Below are 19,038 nucleotides of genomic sequence, written 5' to 3' on the forward strand. Positions count from 1 at the left end.
ATGATAAAGACCCATCTATAATAATAATAATGATATTTTCAAAAATAATAATAATATTGATAATAAAAATAATGATCTTCATCATTCCTCATATCTTTCACAAAGTCCATGTCCGTCTAGTTACAGCATGGTACGTAGCTCCTGACATATTGGTTAAAAGCTGAACTATTAATTAAATCATGAAAAATGATTAAGAGCTAGATTTTGGTTCAAATAATTGCGGGCGTGACATCCGCTTATCAAACATTGTGAAGTAAATGTAAAATAATATGGTTTTGTACCATAATTTTCACAGTTCACTTATTGTATAAGGAGTCAAAATATTCCATGTCATTAATATACTGAGGTTGAGCGTGTTTTATTAGTGTCTATAATTTATCAAACATTTATGAATTATTCCGTCTTCATACAATCTCTAACATCTTGAGATCATTTTGCAAAGGTAATATAAACAATGACGTCGAGTAGAATACTACACAATAATATTTGTTTGCGCAATCTAGTTTCTCGGACAAACATCTATTACGTTGAATCCAGATTTTTTTATCTATTTCTGTGTCTTTTCCATATCTCTTCAATCAAATTATGACACGTCATCATCATCAATTAATAAATATAAATATTTATTAAAAATGAAATTAGAAAAACTAATTGGAGAGAGAATGAAATGGGCATAGAAAGTGGAGATCCGAATTCATTTGGTTGAGCGACCCATATATTTTTTTCCCCTATATAAAGGAGCCGAGAGCTGCTTGCAAAAGGTACAATATGAAGCAAAGCTAAAGAAAATGAGCTGAAATTAAATTTCTAAAGAGAGTCGTGTAAAGAGAGAAAGAAAGAGAGGTCATACAATACAACCAACTACTATATACGAGTATATTTTTCCTCTCCATATATATATATATATATATATATATATATATATATATATATATATATATATCTTTCTCTCAAACGACTTATTAACACACACTAGCTAGTTTATAACAACACACCATGGGTGTCAAAAAAGGACCTGTGGTCAGTAACTACATTCTGATAAAGCCCAAAGAAGTAACCCTTTTTCGGATAATACGGCTCTTGTTCTCGTCCAAGCTGAGCAACATAGGCTTCATCGAAGCCTCGCCGGAAGAAGGAGAGAAGATCAGAGACATTTGGTTCAAGCTGGTCATCGCGGCTTCGGCTTGGCTTCAGGGCTTTTTCGACACCATAAGGCTTCCGATGGCTAAGGTCGGCGATCTCACCATCTTCTTGCTCAACCTTATAAACCTCAACGGAAACCTATTCAAGCTCTTGACCAATATCATGACTGGTATATATATATATAGATATAAATTACTTGTTATGATATGCCCTAATAGTAGTAATTTATAGAGACTGACTTTATTTTTTTAATTTGCGCACGTGTTTATATTACTACAGGAAGGATAGTTTTGCCGGTTCCGACAAACTCTGCTTCGATGATCGGAAATCTTGACTCGCGGTTGGATTTAGACGAGACCATATCGACAACGGACGAGAAATACATGGGAGCTCTGGCGATCATGGCTGCTAAATTGGCCTACGAAAGTGCACTCTATGTTACTAGCGCTGTTACGCTTCACTGGAAGGTAATCAAACACTACGTATATATATATATATATATATATATATATATATATATATATATATATATATATATATATTACACGTTTCATTCTCAATTTCTCATGCATATTTAGTTTATTTTATACTTTTTTTTTTTTTTTTTTTTTTTTTTTTTTTGCAGATGCATTCCTTGGGCTTCTTCAATTTCTGGAATGGTATGGTATTTGAGCTAATCATTGATCGCATATTGAAATAATACCAAAAAAAAAAAAAGTATAGTAACATTCATATTTGAATAAGAATTTTTTAAATTTAATTTAAGGAAAAATGATATGAAATAGCCAATTCAAACTATGACTTTTGCAAAATAGTCATAGTTTCATTAGGTATAGCAAAATAGCCAATTGAGAGTACTACGACTTTTAATCATGCCTCGATTAATTTTAATCCAGCCTTTATAAAGCTTACATTCTGTCTTTATAGTTCGTTGGGATTAAATTTAATCCAGTCTAAATTAATCTTACTTTGACTAGTTTACTTATAGTTGACAAACTATGATATTTTGCAAAAACTTAATTTTTATTTGACTATATAGCCGCTTGACCCTTAATTTAATTACTTTAAATATTCCCAAGTTATGAGTTGGAAGACATAGCAAGACATTGAGAATAATTTATTGTTCTCTCAACAAAGTGGGCAGGCATATATGCAATCATAACAGTTGTTCTCAGTATTTTGACGACTACTAAATTGACGCTTAATTTTTGAAACTTTCACGTAGTTTATGAACAACTTTTTCTAGAAATAATAAGAATAAATGGTAAATATCAGTAGTAATTTGGATGCGCAAAATTCCCACTTAGTATACATTATAATTTCAGATTTAGACAGTTCGATCTTTATGCTTTGAAATATATATAATAAGAAAAAAAGCGGGCATTATTTATTTATTTTTTTCTCTCCATATATGCTTTTAACCCTTTTTACTTTCCGTAGATCGGTACTCAAGAATTTACATGAATTTAATTTATGCTTGAGCTGATTAATTATTGTGCTGCATATTATGTATTAGTAAAATTATAGTCACTACGCGCTTCATTATATTTTAAACTAATAATCTTATAATTCAATCACATCGATTCCTTTATTATATGATTGGCTATTAATAGTGTTATTTCCATTCATATATATATATATATATATATATATATATATATATATATATCTATATACACATATATATAACAGGTCCGATCATTAAAGCTCTTAAAAATAACACGATATTTAATGGCTCACAATTCTAAAAATTATTAGAGAATATACAGGTACAGCTACACACACCTGACCTGAATGATATACATTGAAAATTGTCCAAACAACGTACCAGTACATATTTATTATATTACACCCCTTGACATCATAAATGATGGACCCTAATAAATTTCCCCCTTTAATTTTTTATATTATCAAGAAATGCTTTACATCACTACTCACTACTTTGAACTACCCACTCAAGTGTTGACACGTAGACAGATTTGTCCACGTGTCAACAGTTGAGTGGATAGTTCAAAGTAGTGAGTAGTGCCAAATAGCATTGCTTCATTGGAGTAAAAAAAAAAAAAAAAAGAGGAACAATGTTTTACACTTTATCACAGTATATAAACCCTTTTATTTATTATTTATAACAAGTTTTAAGGAATTATTCTAAGCATATGACTGAATCAGTAATGATTTTCCTATTATTCAATAGGAGGTATTTATAATTCCAACAAAAATATTAATAAAAACAGTTTTTTGATGATATTTTGTCATCAAATTAATCTTTTCAATGACATTTGTTATCATAATGTTAGAATAAATGGCTTATATATTAGATATTAGAAAAAACACTATGCTAATTGGAATAATTCAAAATTTTACACATCTCCATGTGTATGTGTTCAATAATTATATATGTCAGCTTAAACCCTAATCATTGTGATAACCAGACTACCACGGAAGAGCTTCAACCCCGGCTTTCATATTCAAAGACAAACTCCTAAACGCGAACCTGATCGGCGTTGCCTTCCGCGGCACGGACCCTTTCGGCGCCGACGGTTGGGGCACGGACATCGACCTCTCGTACTACGAGATCGCCGGAGTCGGAAAAGTCCACCGCGGCTTCGCAAAAGCCCTCGGAATCGTCCAGAAGGACAACCACATGCCCTCGGAGGCCCTTGCGGTGGGCCCGGACTCGGACGGGCTGGGCCTACACCTCTACGCCTACTTCGAGATCGTCAGAATCCTCAAGGTGGCTCTCAAGACCAACCCTCGGGCCAAGTTCTTCGTCACGGGACACAGCCTCGGCGGTGCTTTGTCGGTCATGTTCGTGGCGGCTCTGGCCATGCACGAGGAGACCGAGCTTCTGTCGAGGCTCGCCGGGGTTTACACGTACGGTCAGCCTAGGGTCGGCGACGAGCAGTTCGGGAATTACATGTCGGAGAAGCTCTCGAAGTATGGGCTTACGTACAATAGGTACGTCTATTGCTTTGACCTTGTCCCAAGAATCCCTTTTGACGACAAGAGCTTCTTGTACAAGCACTTCGGAAAATGTATCTTCTTCGACAGCTTCTACAACGGCAAGGTATTAACTATTCACTGTTTATATCATATGTTTCAAATCAAGCATCGTTTTAATTACCTTTGACTATTACTTAGGGTTCTTAACTTGTTCCAGATCTTGCCCAAAAATCTTATAAATTGGATTTAGGATTTTAAATTCATGTTAGGTTTAAAATCATTTACTTGTCTGACTATATTATTCTAATATAATCATGATACACACTATGTGAAATCTCAGCAAGTTGATATGACACATATTTATGTCAAATTGACCAACTTGGAGTAATATATCTAATTTTAGAAAACGCAATAATAGCAAATATATATATATATATATATATATATATATATAAATAAATCGTCTTCTTTTTAATTTCAGATTACTTTTTTTTTATATGTAAAAAGTAAAAACTCAAAACATAAATAAATGGTAAGTTAATTTATTAGGGTTTTCGGAGTTTTGGACCTTATTATATATGTTACAACAAAATAAAAAGAAGCGATATGATTATCATGAATGGTGTGATTAATTAGGTCCTCCCAGAGGCACCAGACAAGAACTACTTCTCACTGGTTTGGTACTTTCCGAAGCTTGTGAACGCGATGTGGGAGGTTCTGAGGGGATTCGTGATCCACCACAAAAGAGGTGCTTTGTACAAAGAAGGCTGGTTTCAGATTGTGTTTAGGATCTTTGGCATTATAATCCCCGGACTCTCTGCCCACGGACCTCGTGACTACGTCAATATGACCCGTTTGGGCACAATCACCACTGAGCTCGTTACACTCCCAGAAGACTCCGTCACAATCACCGTTAAGTAGGTCATACATATATATATATATATGTATATATATATATATATATATGACCTTCCTATACGCTATCAAGTCTCGTTGGACTACTGCTAGTTGCTACTACTTTTGGTTGCTTGTTTGTAATAAATGATGATTGGCTGAGAGATCGCTCCAGCTTAACTCTGAATGTCGTTTTCTTCTGTATTAATTAAGGGTTTCGTCACTTGTGTTATTGTTATGAGTTGCAGTAAATAATAAACACAGTGAACTTTATTTTTATATTTTATTGCTATTACTATTATTATTATATATTTTATATAGTTGGTAAAATTATTGATGCCAACTTTGGTCTTCATATTTCTAATGCAAAATATTTTTGGCCGAATTGATATTACTTTGTTTGCACAGCTGTTTCTGAATAGGTCATTTATTCCTATGATCAGGCTTATTTATGCTTGTAGTCCTTAAACTTACACTTTTTAGTTGACTAGTATTTATATTATTATTTTTTTTGCAAAAATAGTCCTTGAACTTTGACATTTTGTTACTCTTGCATTTTTTTTTTGGTCATTTATTAATGAAAAGTATGCAAGTGGTGTGATTTTTAAAAAAGGGTGATTCATGTAAAGATTATATATATATATATATATATATATTATAAAAATCAACTATATTAAGGTTACAACAAATACAATTTGTAAATTACGCACAAAAATCGCTACTTTACCTTATGAGTAAGGTCACACGGCTCTGACCTTGAGATTACGTCCTTAAATTGATAAAAATTTGGAAAACAAAGGCCACAGCACAAAAAAAAAAAAAAATCGAAATTTAAAAATTACTTTAGCCAAAGAAAATGCATATAGCTAGAGAACCGTTTGTGCCAAAAGATGTATTTCTGAACACAAAACACATAAAATCAAATGATCAACTTGCTCTTCTTTTTTCTCTTCTTTTAAATTATTGATCTCTAGATAGAAATTCGGAATACTATACCTCAAACCCTAAAAATAACAGAAAATTAAGAAAATAACCGATTTAAAAGTTTAACAATGCTAAATAGTCAACGTTTGGTAAATCTTAAGTGAATAGTCGTAAATAATGACGTGACTTAATATATAGAGGTGGCTATTTATCTAAGATTTACGTCTGTAAATACATGAAAATGACTATTTACCTAAAATTTATCAAACGTTGGCTATTTAGCAATGTACGTTTAAATTGGTTATTTTTCTAATAGACCCTAAAAATAATTAAAGAAGATCCTCAAACATTAGGGCTCTTCTCTTCTACTTGGGGCCAATGTTGCCACTTAGTCTAACTACAAAATAGATATTATTCCTAAACTATGACCTACTCAATATTTTAAGACCAAAATTCAATAAGTCAAAATTAATCCAAAATCATGACTTCCTTATATGTGTTGGTACAAAAATACTTTTAATGAAATTTTTTATTTATTTTATTTTGTATTTACTTTTTGTTATTTACTTAATAGCCACAAAAGCAAAGTTAGAGGTAATTTTTTATTTTGGTATGTAAAGTAATAAAAAATATAGAAAAAATTGGAAAATCTGGAAAAAAATAATATTGTTTGAAGAATTTGAAAATTCGTTTGAAGATTTATTGACATAATTGTCAATAAATTTTATGTATGTCAATAAATCTTTAAAGAATTTGGTATGTTGAAGATTTATCGACATCCAGAAATTTATTGACAACGATGTCAATAAATCTTCAAAGAATTTTCCAGAATCATTTGAAGATTTATTGCCATTCATATCAATAAAAAGACAAAATGTCAATACATTTTCAAACGAATTTTCAGATTTTTCAAACCATTTTTCTTTTCAAATCTCCCAAAATATTAGGTAAATACAAAGTTTTGGAGAGGGTGAAATTGTGAAGCAACACGTTGATATGGATATAAATATCTCTCTCTCTCTCTCTCTCTCTCTCTCTCTCTTCGCCTCCACTTTGATTCCTCTTCTTCTTTTATTTTTCTCTTCTTCTTCTTCTTCTTCTTCTTCTTCTTCTTCTTCTTCTTCTTCTTCTAAAATGACAAAAAAAACACTGAAACCCAAATCCAAACCCTAAAGTTAAAACCATGACCCAATAAATATAAATCCTCGTCGGTAAATGGAGAGAAGTTCGAAACGAGATTGATTTTGGATGTATAGTTGTTGACTTTCTTTTGGTTTGCTTGGAATTTTGAATCCACATCAAGATTTTTCGAGTTTAAAAAAATCGTAATGTTGACAATGTCAATAAATCTGATAGATTATTGACGACCATGTAAATAAATTAGACAGAAAAAATATAGAAGCAAAATTAAAAGATATTTCATTTAAGGTAGTTTTTCACTAAAAAAATACAAAATATATAATTTTGGATTAAATTAGACTTATTAGATTTTGGTCATAAACTAATGTGAAAGTCATAATTTAGGACTAATCCTTATAAAATATGCCATTTCTCTATACATCTTATTGAGGCTAAGTAGTGGACTTGTGACCCACTAACCATCCTTACTTCCTCCTCGGTCTTTTTTCGGCAAGGACTTTTATTGTGTTTCCAACCCTGTGGATACGTGGTGGAATATTATAGGCGAAATTACAAAAATAGCACATTTTATGAGTACATTTGAAATAAAATAAAAAAAACAATTTTGAATCTTTTCAAAAATACATGTTTTTAAACGATAAAAGTTTTTTTTAATTTAAATTAAATAATAAACAGTAAATAAAGTTAAATCGAGTCCAAAATAGTAAATAAGTTTTTTTAAAAAAAATTGTAAATATCAAGAAAAGTGATTGTTTACATCTTAAAAAAAATATTTTCGTAATAAAATTTCGTGATAAAAAACGGCTACTAGATGCAATTTCCACAATATATTATACTGGTACTTTTATTATACTTTATCTTAAAAATAGCTATTTTAAATTTTTTATTGCAAAAAATAATAGTTTTTAAGTTGTGAGTAATCTTTTTTATGTTTGCATTTTTTTAAATTTATTTATTCTTTTAAGTTTTATTTAACTTTATATATTATTTACATAATTTATAATCTAAATAATTATTTACCGTTTGAAAACACACTATTTTTTAAAAGGTTTTAAAACAGCCACTATATTAGAATTCGTACATTAAAAAAAAAACGTTGTTTTTTGTAATGTTTCCAATACTATATGGTCCCCCAACAACACCATATACTATAAAAGAATCATCACCCATGAAAATTAAGCCTTATTATAATTATAATTATACAAATTATTTGGTTGATTGATGGCTCATTGTGACTCATGTATTGAATCGTATTTGGTGATTGCGACTTGAAACAGATCTTCTAGACATTTTTTGTTTAGGACAAATTAAATTACAGTCAGGATTTCATTAGCTATGTTATAGATTAGAGACACACTCTCTTAAAAAATAAAAATAAAACCTGCTTAATGAGAATACATTAAATGCCGCGATTTCAACTTGAAACAAAAGTAGTATTATTGGCTTCTGACAATATGAGCAATACTGACCAAAGAAATGAAGGAAATGAATATCACGTGAGAGTTGGCTTTCCAAAACAACAGAATATAACATGAAACAGGAAATCATATATAGAAAAAAAAAATATGCATATTGCAAAATTAGTACACGAAATACTACATACAGAATTATTGGATTACACGTGGTGATATTGGTAAATCAAAACTCTCATCACCGCCATATTATCGCTGATTAATTGGAAGAAGAAACAAGCTGTGACTCTGTGAGTACAATTGTAATTGACATCGCTGATTGGAAGCGGATGCATTATGTTAATTTGTTAATTATCAAAGTCCACTACACTACACTCTATAGGTGGTGTGAAATAATTACCACCAATCAAGCCAAACTAGTAAGTACAACTATCATCTAAACTTTGTTTATAAAATTGAAAAAAATCAAGTGCGTTTGGCGCGGTGTCTCTAAGCCGTTGTGTTATAAAAATGTAAGGGAAAAGATGAAAATTGATAACATTTTCATTCATTTATTGGATTCCAAGAAAAGTCAAGAGAAATATGGCAAAAGATAAAAGAAGAACAAAAATGTATATGACTAAATGTAAATTTTATAATTGAAAAAAAAAAAAATGCAATTCATGTATTGTTCAAGAATTTACACTTTTCAGATGTGTTACCGTATCTCTCCCTTGTACCGCTCTCACTTCTTGTGCTTTTGAAACCCAGCATTCCTTGGCATTTTCTGCCCATTTTTCGAAGCAAGACCGAAGAATTAAAAAATAACTACGAAATTTACATTTTTTATCAAAATTGTCCGTGATTTTTTAATATTAAAATTTTCAGTCATTGATTTTCCATATTTTTTTGTTTATTGTAATTTCATGTTCTTGTCCGTAGATTCTTGTTGTCGACGTTTTTCGAGTTGAGCCATTGTCTCTGACACTAGGGAAAAAAAAATGACAACATAACACCGTGCAAGTTTGTTGGACATGGCTCTTCATGATAGAAAAAGATCATCGTGCAAGTTTTGTAGCTCATGTTTATAATAGTGACATTGAAGCAAGTTTTGTTTTTTTTCTTCTTTATTTTCCTGTGCCTTGCATGTTATGCAGTATGTACTTCGATGCTGAAGTTCGTGATTTGTATTACTACATTATTGTATATTGTTAATTTGACACCATGGTGTTTTTCAAAACTTAAAAATCGCTAGTTCATCTTACACTCTCTCCCTACTTAGCTTTCTTAGATTGGAAAGTAAATGCCAAATAATTTTTTTTTTACAGTAGCACAAGTTTACGTGCACATATTTGGCTACCAAACGGATCACGTATATATCTTCGTGCTAATTCATAATTGAAAGTATTTCTACTCGATTTTAGAAAACTCTTCAAACGAATTTTGTTCATATACATGCGCTATGCGTTATATATAGAATATAAACATATTATCCGGCTAATAAATGGTCTCTGCAAGAATTGCATTCGGTAAATTAAAGCAAGACGCCCTTATAATTAGAAATGAATAGAAAGGGCACTTTCGTAACATCCCTCCATATAGTTGTATAAAGAGGAGGGTCCTGGGAGGTTTGCATGGATTATAAAGATGTGTCAAGTAGTGTCAATACTCCAAAAAATTATAGTGTAATAGTAGTAATCAAAGTATACATACGTACAAAAATTAAGAATTTCATAATACAATATATATATATATCATTGTAATTTAGTTTTCCTGTCCGTCCGAAATCATGGGTTTGGTGGTTCGAAATTACATGTTGGTGAAGGCAAAAGAGGTGACATTTGTGCAGCTGATTCGGCTCTTGTTCTCGTCAAGGCTCAAGAACATAGGGTTCATTGACTGCTCCGTTGAAGAAGGAGAAAAGCTGAGAGACTTCAAGTTCAACGTCGTGCTTTTCGCATCTGCTATGGTTCAGCATTGGCTTGAAGTACTCAGAGAGCCCATCTCCAAGATCGGCAACGCCATCGAGGCTTTGATCAATCTCATAGCAGCCAACGATGGTTTGCTTCAGTTCGTCCAAAACGCATTAACTGGTAATTACCCCTATATGATAGCCCTCCAAATTAATACTCTATATATATATGCACGCGTTTTTTTTGTTTTATCCAATATTGTTTTGTCGTCTCATTTTGTTACATATATATATATATATATTTACAGGCAAGATAAAGCCGATCCCAGAATTGAGTCCTAAGCTGCTTGGAAGTCTTGATACGCGAGTGGATCTAGATGAAAACATCAAACCCCTGGACGAAAAATACAACGGAGCTTTGGCCATGATGGCTTCTAAATTAGCTTACGAAAAAGCCGACTTCGTTGAGAAAGTGGTCAAGGATAACTGGAATGTAAAATATAATTACACATCATTTTAGCTCAATTGATATACACATACATATAGAAATCGAGATTTAACTTTTTGGCAACTGTTTTTGCAGATGAATTTCGTCAAATTCTACAATTTCTGGAATGGTAATACAAACATATATATGTCACTCTATTGCTACTGCCCATTTATTATATATACCAGCAAATCACTTTTTTTTTATTTTTTTTTTATTTTTTTTATTTTTTATTTATGACCTATCCATATTTAATCAGATCATATATCATATCACTTTTTATTGTTCATTAAAATTTTTGTACTCTTATCATCACGACAAGGTATATACTGAGAATATATGATATATTAATGAATTCTTTTATACCAAAAAAAAAAAAACATAACGTATGTAAATTTGTACGGAATGACACAGCCAAGTACGATAGATTCTCGACACCGGCGTTCATATGCCAAGACAAAGAAAGCGATGCGACAAAAGTTGTGGTGGCGTTCAGAGGCACCGACCCTTTCGACGCCGACGGTTGGAGCACCGACATCGACGTGGCACACTACGAGCTCGCCGGCGTCGGAAAAGTCCACCGTGGCTTCCTCAAAGCCCTCGGCCTGAGGCTCGAGTCCGACGACGACCCCGGCGACGCCACCGACATCGCCTACTTCGGCATCGTCGCCGACCTCCTCAAGATTCTCGACCACAGCCCCAAGGCCGAGATCATCGTCACCGGACACAGCCTCGGCGCCGCTCTCGCGCTGCTTTTCGCGGCGGGGCTCGTGATGAACCGCGGCGACGACGACGATACTTCCGACGAAGCCATTGTGCTCCGAAACCTGGCCGGGGTTTATACGTACGGACAGCCTAGGATCGGGGACGAGGCTTTTGGGCGGTTCGTCGCCACCGGGTTTGAGCGGTACAATGTCACGTACAAGAGGTTCGTGTACTGCAACGACGTCGTTCCGAGGATCCCTTTTGATGACGACAGCTTTGAGTATAAGCATTTCGGGAAGTGCTATTACTTTAACAGAGACTACGCCGGAGAGGTATGTATGTAGAAATTAATCAATTAATTAGGTTACTTAAATTAGGGCTTATTTCATTTTAGGTAATGACAGCCAGCCATATGCATAGGGAAATTTGCGTCAATGTCACAAATTCGTCGGTTTTTTGCATTTGTGTCATAAAGTTGTCAAAATTGCATTTGTGTCACGTATTTACATTCGTATCACATGTGCAAATTTCAAATTACTCTCTCTCATCATTTAATATTTTTATTAGTTACTCCATGTCTTCTGAATTTTTACAATACCTCATTAAAAATCACTTCATCTTCCTCTAAAACTTCCTAAAATTTTTGCGTGTGACTTATTTACAATTGGATTGCCAATTTGTGACATAAGATGCAAATACCACATATGCATATGCATGAGAGCGCTCTTAATCAATTAGGGGAAATAATGACAAAAATACTTAGTGTTTAGACAAAAACACAACTTATATACTCATTTTTTTTTTTTTGTAAAAATATCACATGTTACTATTTAGTAGCTGTAACTATTTGCACCGTTAAATTCAAACAAAAATTTTAACGGTGGAAGTATTTATTTTCACCCAAGAAAAAAAAATGAATGTATAAATATCGGTTAAAGTAAATTTTGAGTATTTTTATCGCTAGTTCTGCAATTAATTAGTGCTTTGTTGACATTTATATTCACATATATACGTCGAATAATTTCTAATTATTTGTGTGTTACTTAAACAATCAGATTCTTCCGGAGGCACCAAACAAGAACTACTTCGATCCGAAGTCGTTTGCACCCATGTTTTTTAATGCGGTTATGGAGTTGATTAGGAGCTTCACGATGGAAGCTGAATATGGGTCGGACTATAAGGAAGGTGGGCTTCAGATATTCTTTAGGCTGTTTGGGCTGGTCGCTCCAGGATTGTCGGCCCATGGGCCTCAAGATTACGTCAACCTCACTCGTTTGGGCTCCGTACATCCTTCAGGCCCAGACCATGCAATCAAAATACTCATTCCTTAGACTCGCTCGTGGACTTACACCGCATACTATCGATATGCCAGGGATTGGGTGATATTCTGGTGCCTGCTGCTCTACCATAACTATGAAATAATTATAAAAGAATTATTATGTATTGCTGTGATACATCCAGCTAAGGTTTCTAAAACTAGTTTGCTTTATATCATGTGTGTGTGTTTGACCGCTGTTATATGGTGGGTATATGATGCAATAAATAAAACAATGAAAGCAATAACAGTATCTCATATGTTTTCTCATACCATTTTCGGATCCAGCTTAAAATATATATCTTGAACAACTTAATAAACTCGTGATTGTGCGTGAGAGAGAGCCATAATTTTATTATACAAATGGTGTAAATTAATGAAATTATATTAAAATGAGTGAAAAGTACACAAAAAATGTTTACGAATACAGTGAACTATGAGTTAGTTCTCCAAAACAACAGAACGAATAACCTAAAATGGGTGTTATATTTAAAAAAAAAATGTACACTGCAAAATCAGTAGACGAAATACTACATATATACAGGGTTATTGGATTACAAGTGGTGATAATCAATAAATCAAACCTCTTTAACTGATAGCCCTCATAATACTTGGCTACCAAACGGATCACTTATCTTCAAGCTAATTCATAATTAAACGTCTCCCTAAGCTTTCGTGGATTGGGAGTATCAAGGAAGCACGATAGAGAAGAAGAGAAACATTTCATTCACTATCGTCTTGAGCAAACAGAATACAGCGGAAAGTATTTATATCTATGTAAACTAAGTAATGAATACAAGCTACATAGGCATCCTAAGTAAAAATTTGATTACTAAGCAAAACTTTGATAAGAAGTTTTTTTTTTTTTTTAAGTGATAAATATGATTAAAAAAAAATTTAATCTTAGTGTCAAAAAATTTTTGACAACAAACTTTTGTTACTTTCTGAAAATTTAAAATTTTGACTATTTTGCTAATTAATTAATTTCAAATCGCTATTTTTGTATAATATAAATAATCAAGTTCTTCTGATGGAAACTAACTATGGGCCGGACTATAAGGAAGGTGGGCGTCAGATATTTTTGTGGTATTTGCATTTTATGTCACAAATTGGCAATTCAATTGCAAATAAGTCACGTGCAAAATTTTTAGAAAGTTTTAGAGGAAGATGAAGTTATTTTTAATGAGGTATTGTAAAAATTCAGAAGATATAGAGTAACTAATAAAAAGATTAAATGATGAGAGAGGGTAATTTGAAATTTGCACATGTGATACGAATGTAAATACGTGACACAAATGCAATTTTGACAACTTTGTGATACAAATGCAAAAATCCGACGAATTTGTGACATTGACGCAAATTTCCCGATATTTTTTAGGCTGCTTGGGCTGGTAGTTCCAAGATTGTCGGCCCATGGGCCTAAGATTATGTCAACCTCACTCGTTTGGGCTCCGTAAATTCTTCAGGCCCAGACCATTCCATCAAAATACTCAATCCTCAGACTCGCTCGTTCTACCGCATATCAATATGGCCTGATATTCTGGTGCTGCTGCTCTACTATAATTATGAAATAATCATATTTGCTTTGTTTGTTGTAATTCAAAAGAATCTATAGCTGTGACCTGTGACATATCCAGCTAAAGTTTCTAAAACTGTGTGCTTTATATTATAAGTATGGCATGTGTGTTTGACCGCTGTTTTTTTTTTTTTTTTTTTTTTGGCTTTTTCTATTATTGTTTTACTGACTGTTTGCATGCACAGCTAATTTTGCCACATATAAACTGAAAGATTTCTCTTGGAGCATGTTCAACAACGTGAAAATAATCTTGAGGACCAATCTTTGCTTTAGATCTGATAAAGTAGAATAATACTATTTAAAAAATAATGGTTATGATCAGGCTTTCAACATTAGTAACCATTTTCAAATGGCTCTCTTAAAACTAGCTCTTTTTAATACTGAAGTAGCTAGTTCCTAGAAAGCACATAATTTGTTGGAAGAGCAAATAACAATAGGCAAAAGCCAATCAATAAATCAAATTATGATAGTTCAATTCCTTCACGAAAGCAAAAGATGTATAAAATCTGGAGTCTATTTTTACATAGTACATACAAGCATTATTTATAAAGCTGAAATCCTTCTCGCTTCTTTGTGGTCTGTCATTCAAGTTTCTTAAGGTACTATATGAAGTTACCAAAAATCTACACTAGGACAGAAATTCCAGCTTCTATCACGGGAATTGACGAGCTCTGTTTCACTAACAAGTGACTTCTTGTCGCCGTAAGAAATAGCGGCAGAAGAACGAACAACATACGTACATCGCACAATACGATACAGAGACATAAGAGGATTATGTATTGTATATGTGAAGTAAAGGAAAGACTTGGCTACCGAGTGGTCAACAAAGAATTGTGAAGAATCAGAAAGCGTGGCAAGTGAAACAACCGCTCAAAGAACTCATTTTCTGGGTGGTTCTACGGAACGATAAAGTTTTAGTCGAATTCCTGGGAGCTGGATGAGCCTGGTTTGTTAGCACAGAGCTTCTCATATCTTGAGCCCTATTCTGAGCTGATCTCAACTTCTTCATTATCTTATCCATCGACGATGATCTCTTTTTCTCCAGCTTCATCTGTGAGTATGAACATAGATTCTACACATTTCATATACAAACTACAGCAGAGAAGTCGCTGCGGTAATGGAAACATTTTGCTTTCAAAAGAGACTAAAAATCTCATGTCACATATCTGAGGCTAGTAAGACCAAAGTTGAAGAAGATATGAAGCATAATGGATGCCCGGAATATTTAACTTAAATACTTCCATATTTTTCTCCATCTGTATTTATTCAATTCTTATCCGATTCATCTTGTTCTTAACCAGACTGAAAGATAAAAAGGCTAGAAAAACGGTAACGAACCTCTAGTTTCCGGATTGCTGCTTCAGCTTTTGCTTTTTGCAGGTTTTCCCATGCAGTGATTTTGGCTTCCTCTCTTTTAACCCTGAAACGAGAAAAGGAGTGTTAGTGATCACTTGCGATTAAGGAAACACTTTCAAACTCATACGTCTGTATGTCTAATAGATAAGATCTTTTGTGAAATTATAGATTGTCAATCGTCTACATCAGCGTTTCTCAGTCGGAAATTATAAGAGGGATTGCTATAGTAAAACAAAAAATTCACTGCTTTACATACTTTGATACGCTCTTAGGCACGTCAGAGATATCCCAAGCCGCATCTTTTTTCTTCCAGCTCTCAAACATTTCAGAGCTCTTCCCCGGAATTCGTGATCTGCGCTTGTTAGACCACCGAGTCATGGTGACCCGTTCATCTACCTGCACATCCCGAACCTCTAATCTACAAGAAGGGCCACTCTCCATTTCAACTGTGGGCGTAATCGAGGCAAAAGAAGGTCCAAGTTTAGGGGACGAGTTGGGGCTACCCTCTGGGCTCATCTGGGTCGCCATATCCCTTCTCGAAACTGCACGAGACACATTGGTGGCTGCGTCCTTGACTCCTGCAACATCTTCATGTATAAGTATACCGCTTTAGATTTACTAAAAAAAATCGACGACAGTAAAGCAATAAACCACGGGCAGATGAGAGTATTTCATCGGTGAATCAATTACCACCTTGATGAGCAGGAGCTGAAGAGAGGCTCATCATCTCAGAGCAACCGTGGACGCTAACCGAACGGGCCATGCAAGGATCTGCTCGAGCAGGAAATCCACCGTTGTGCTCGTGACTCCGACGCATCGCCAATCCATCAGCGCCAATGACACCGGCCGAGAAAGGCGACGCGGCCATGAAATTTCCGACATTGCCGACGCCTTCAAACATCGGCATCGCGGGCGAGTACAGAGAATAGTAAGCGACCCCGGGCGGGCCCAGCGGGCCGCTCTTCGACTTAGGTCTCCTCTGAGGCTGCTGGTTGTTGTTGTAAGAAGACCTCAACGCTCCGTCGCCGGAGACAGGGCTGAAAATCCATCTCTCCGCGTCTTCCCACTTGGAAGGCAACGTCTTTCCGTTCAGCAATAAGGCGCTGCTCTGCTGCTTTCTTCCGTTGCCGGTGTGCGACGCGACGCGCTCGGAGCTCCAACCTTTCTGCATTCCGGCGCCGGCGCCGGCGAGCCGGTAGTTTGGCGTCCCGGGGCTCGGGAAGTTTCCGGACTTGCGAGTAGCCAATGAAGCCTTCTTGGTGTTTCCCAGGCGAGGCGAAGAGGCTGTCACATTGTTCAAATCCAGGGAAGCTGGTCGCCGTCTGTCTAGTTTCTTGGATAAAGCTTCAGATCTGGATCTCTTTTCCTGACACTCTGCACATATAGAAAGTCCTACGAATTCAAGAATCTGTGGAAAAAAAAAACAAGCAAAAATATCAACTCTGATGTTTAAATGGCATTTGGAAAAATTGGTACCTCTGAGGGCCAGAGAAAAGGAGCTCCTAGCGGAATCAAGAGCTACATCAACATCGCTCTCATCTTTAAGGGCTGAGACGAAATTTGAGTTATAACGGAAACAGTGAGAGAGGGTGTGAAAATGACGCACGATTTAAAACTCGCTCGGCAAAAGAAAAGAATCGTGTGGTTGATTTATTTTTAGTTTTTTGGTAAGTAGTGATGAGAAAGCACATATTATAGCTGTACCTTTAACTTTTTCTCCTTTTCTATGCCTATTGAGGTGTATAACTGGTTTGTTCGGATCTGGATCTGGACCACTCGGACTCTCCTGTTGCTCTCTGTCGTACTCGTGTCCCGCTAGATGCTGTATCAATTCACCACTACCATCAGATTCATCGTCATCACGAAAAAAGGCACATATATAAGATTGTTGATTTTATATACCTCCAGAGAAAGTGTCACTTCACATGCTCATTCAAACTCTACAGCGAATAAATTTGACTAAGCCTTTAAACTAAAAAAATATATATCGACTCTACTTTTTTCAGATTAATCATTTATCAAACCCACGCACATGTGAATCCGACAGACATGCAATTGAATGGTTATGGTGTGAATATCGGAGCAATAATCGGAGAGATTATAGTACCAGAGAGATCTCAGATGCCAGAGAATCGTGGTCGTGAGCGTCGGAGGCGAACGAGCAGCGATCGACGCTTGCGGAGGCGGAAGAGAAGAAGCTCAAGTTGGACTCGAGCGTGAAGATGACGGAGTCGGGGCTCGCATCGCCGCCTCGGAACCTCCGTCCCGCCGAAGTCGTCGCGGACGAAGAGGAAGAGCTCTGATCGCGAAACCCTAGCTCAGGCATTGCCGAATAGCAGTCCACATTCACAGAGACAGACCAGTAGAAGAAATATGGAATCTGTGTTTGTGATTGTGAGAGAGTATAAAAATGGCGGGTATTATAAAGGTATCACCTGCGGTCGTTCTCATTTTACTATTCCAAGCAGGCTTACAATTATACCGCAATTGAAGTCTTAAAATATCAATAAATAATATTTTTTTTATGGTAATTAAGAGGGAGAGAATATTAGATGAAAATAGAAATATGAGGAGGCCATAGAAATTGAGAGTCGATGGATGTAAAATAGTCTTTAATTTGTATTATATTACGAAAAAGGTTGTAATTTATATATTTATATGCTATCTAATTATTTTATTTATAATATTTTTAATATAAAAAAAAAAAGTATCCACTACTCACTTCTCCTTTCCTCTCATATTTGAACATTCAAGATGAAAAGTCTGTCGACCTAATTAATTAGATGTAGGACCAGGTTAGAATATGACCAACAAAAATCAAAATATAATATATAATATTTCCGCTTCCAATCCAATCTATGGCATTTTCTGCTTTACCCAAATATATTATAAATGGACCAATTAATGGGTCAATTAATATTATAAAGTGAGTGTTAACAAATAAAATTATACGATGTATGAGAAAATAAATAAATTCAGTTTGTAACTTGTAAGTGACTAGCATGATTCAATTTATCCACCAAGTAATACGTCAATGTATAAAAAAAATATATATGCAACACTTTACCAATTACATTTGTTCATAAAATAAAAAGAAAATCTCAAACAGTATACATTTGGCGCTAAATGGTATATGTGTCTCTCTTTTTTTGGCACTATAAGTGGATTGCATGAACGGATAAATTTAAAATTCCAATTCAAAATTTTTAAAAAGTTCGTGATCTTTTTGCTATTAAAATGTTCAAAGTCAAA

At 34.5% G+C, this 19,038-nt stretch overlaps 3 protein-coding genes across 5 annotated transcripts; 2 read left to right on the forward strand and 1 right to left on the reverse strand.

Moving 5' to 3' along the window:
- Positions 1-739: 739 nt before the first annotated feature.
- On the forward strand, positions 740-5,261 carry LOC149392087 (triacylglycerol lipase OBL1-like). The gene is made up of 5 exons (XM_089619575.1): positions 740-1,312; positions 1,423-1,610; positions 1,769-1,802; positions 3,576-4,210; positions 4,723-5,261. Exons 1-5 carry the CDS (start codon positions 997-999, stop codon positions 5,005-5,007), a joined length of 1,458 nt encoding a protein of 485 aa, XP_089475701.1. The 5' UTR covers positions 740-996; the 3' UTR covers positions 5,008-5,261.
- Positions 5,262-10,224: 4,963 nt separating this feature from the next.
- Positions 10,225-12,939, forward strand: LOC149392088 (triacylglycerol lipase OBL1-like). The gene is made up of 5 exons (XM_089620091.1): positions 10,225-10,528; positions 10,656-10,840; positions 10,931-10,964; positions 11,249-11,871; positions 12,595-12,939. The coding sequence occupies exons 1-5, from the start codon at positions 10,225-10,227 to the stop codon at positions 12,868-12,870; spliced, it is 1,422 nt and encodes a 473-aa protein (XP_089476217.1). The 3' UTR covers positions 12,871-12,939.
- A 1,919-nt stretch (positions 12,940-14,858) lies between these two features.
- On the reverse strand, positions 14,859-18,201 carry LOC149392089 (Remorin family protein). 3 transcript variants are annotated; one of them, XM_089619540.1, is made up of 7 exons: positions 17,894-18,201; positions 17,491-17,608; positions 17,263-17,334; positions 16,480-17,160; positions 16,043-16,364; positions 15,769-15,850; positions 14,859-15,481 (listed from the first exon to the last, which is right to left on the reverse strand). In XM_089619540.1, exons 1-7 carry the CDS (start codon positions 18,110-18,112, stop codon positions 15,272-15,274), a joined length of 1,704 nt encoding a protein of 567 aa, XP_089475666.1. In that variant the 5' UTR covers positions 18,113-18,201; the 3' UTR covers positions 14,859-15,271. The 3 variants fall into 3 exon arrangements, with proteins under 3 accessions (XP_089475666.1, XP_089475665.1, XP_089475667.1); XM_089619539.1 differs by having other exon boundaries at positions 16,043-16,373; XM_089619541.1 differs by having other exon boundaries at positions 16,043-16,361; positions 16,477-17,160.
- Positions 18,202-19,038: the final 837 nt, after the last annotated feature.

Source organism: Urtica dioica, chromosome 7 (genome assembly GCF_054948205.1).
Source record: "Urtica dioica subsp. dioica isolate 48M chromosome 7, U.dioica_male_clone48M_v1_H2, whole genome shotgun sequence".
Classification (NCBI taxonomy): domain Eukaryota; kingdom Viridiplantae; phylum Streptophyta; class Magnoliopsida; order Rosales; family Urticaceae; genus Urtica; species Urtica dioica.

Excerpts from the sequence above, each read along its gene's own strand:
- LOC149392088 (XM_089620091.1), top strand. The coding sequence starts at position 10,225 with ATGGGTTTGGTGGTTCGAAATTACATGTTGGTGAAGGCAAAAGAGGTG. Across the intron at positions 10,965-11,248 it reads ATTCTACAATTTCTGGAATG|CCAAGTACGATAGATTCTCG; the intron begins GTAATACAAACA and ends GGAATGACACAG. Across the intron at positions 11,872-12,594 it reads ACAGAGACTACGCCGGAGAG|ATTCTTCCGGAGGCACCAAA; the intron begins GTATGTATGTAG and ends TTAAACAATCAG.
- LOC149392087 (XM_089619575.1), top strand. The coding sequence starts at position 997 with ATGGGTGTCAAAAAAGGACCTGTGGTCAGTAACTACATTCTGATAAAG. Across the intron at positions 1,803-3,575 it reads CTTCTTCAATTTCTGGAATG|ACTACCACGGAAGAGCTTCA; the intron begins GTATGGTATTTG and ends TGTGATAACCAG. Across the intron at positions 4,211-4,722 it reads ACAGCTTCTACAACGGCAAG|GTCCTCCCAGAGGCACCAGA; the intron begins GTATTAACTATT and ends GTGATTAATTAG.
- LOC149392089 (XM_089619539.1), bottom strand. The coding sequence starts at position 18,112 with ATGCCTGAGCTAGGGTTTCGCGATCAGAGCTCTTCCTCTTCGTCCGCG. Across the intron at positions 16,374-16,479 it reads TTCAGCTCCTGCTCATCAAG|ATGTTGCAGGAGTCAAGGAC; the intron begins GTGGTAATTGAT and ends TTATACATGAAG. Across the intron at positions 15,482-15,768 it reads CAGCAATCCGGAAACTAGAG|ATGAAGCTGGAGAAAAAGAG; the intron begins GTTCGTTACCGT and ends TCATACTCACAG.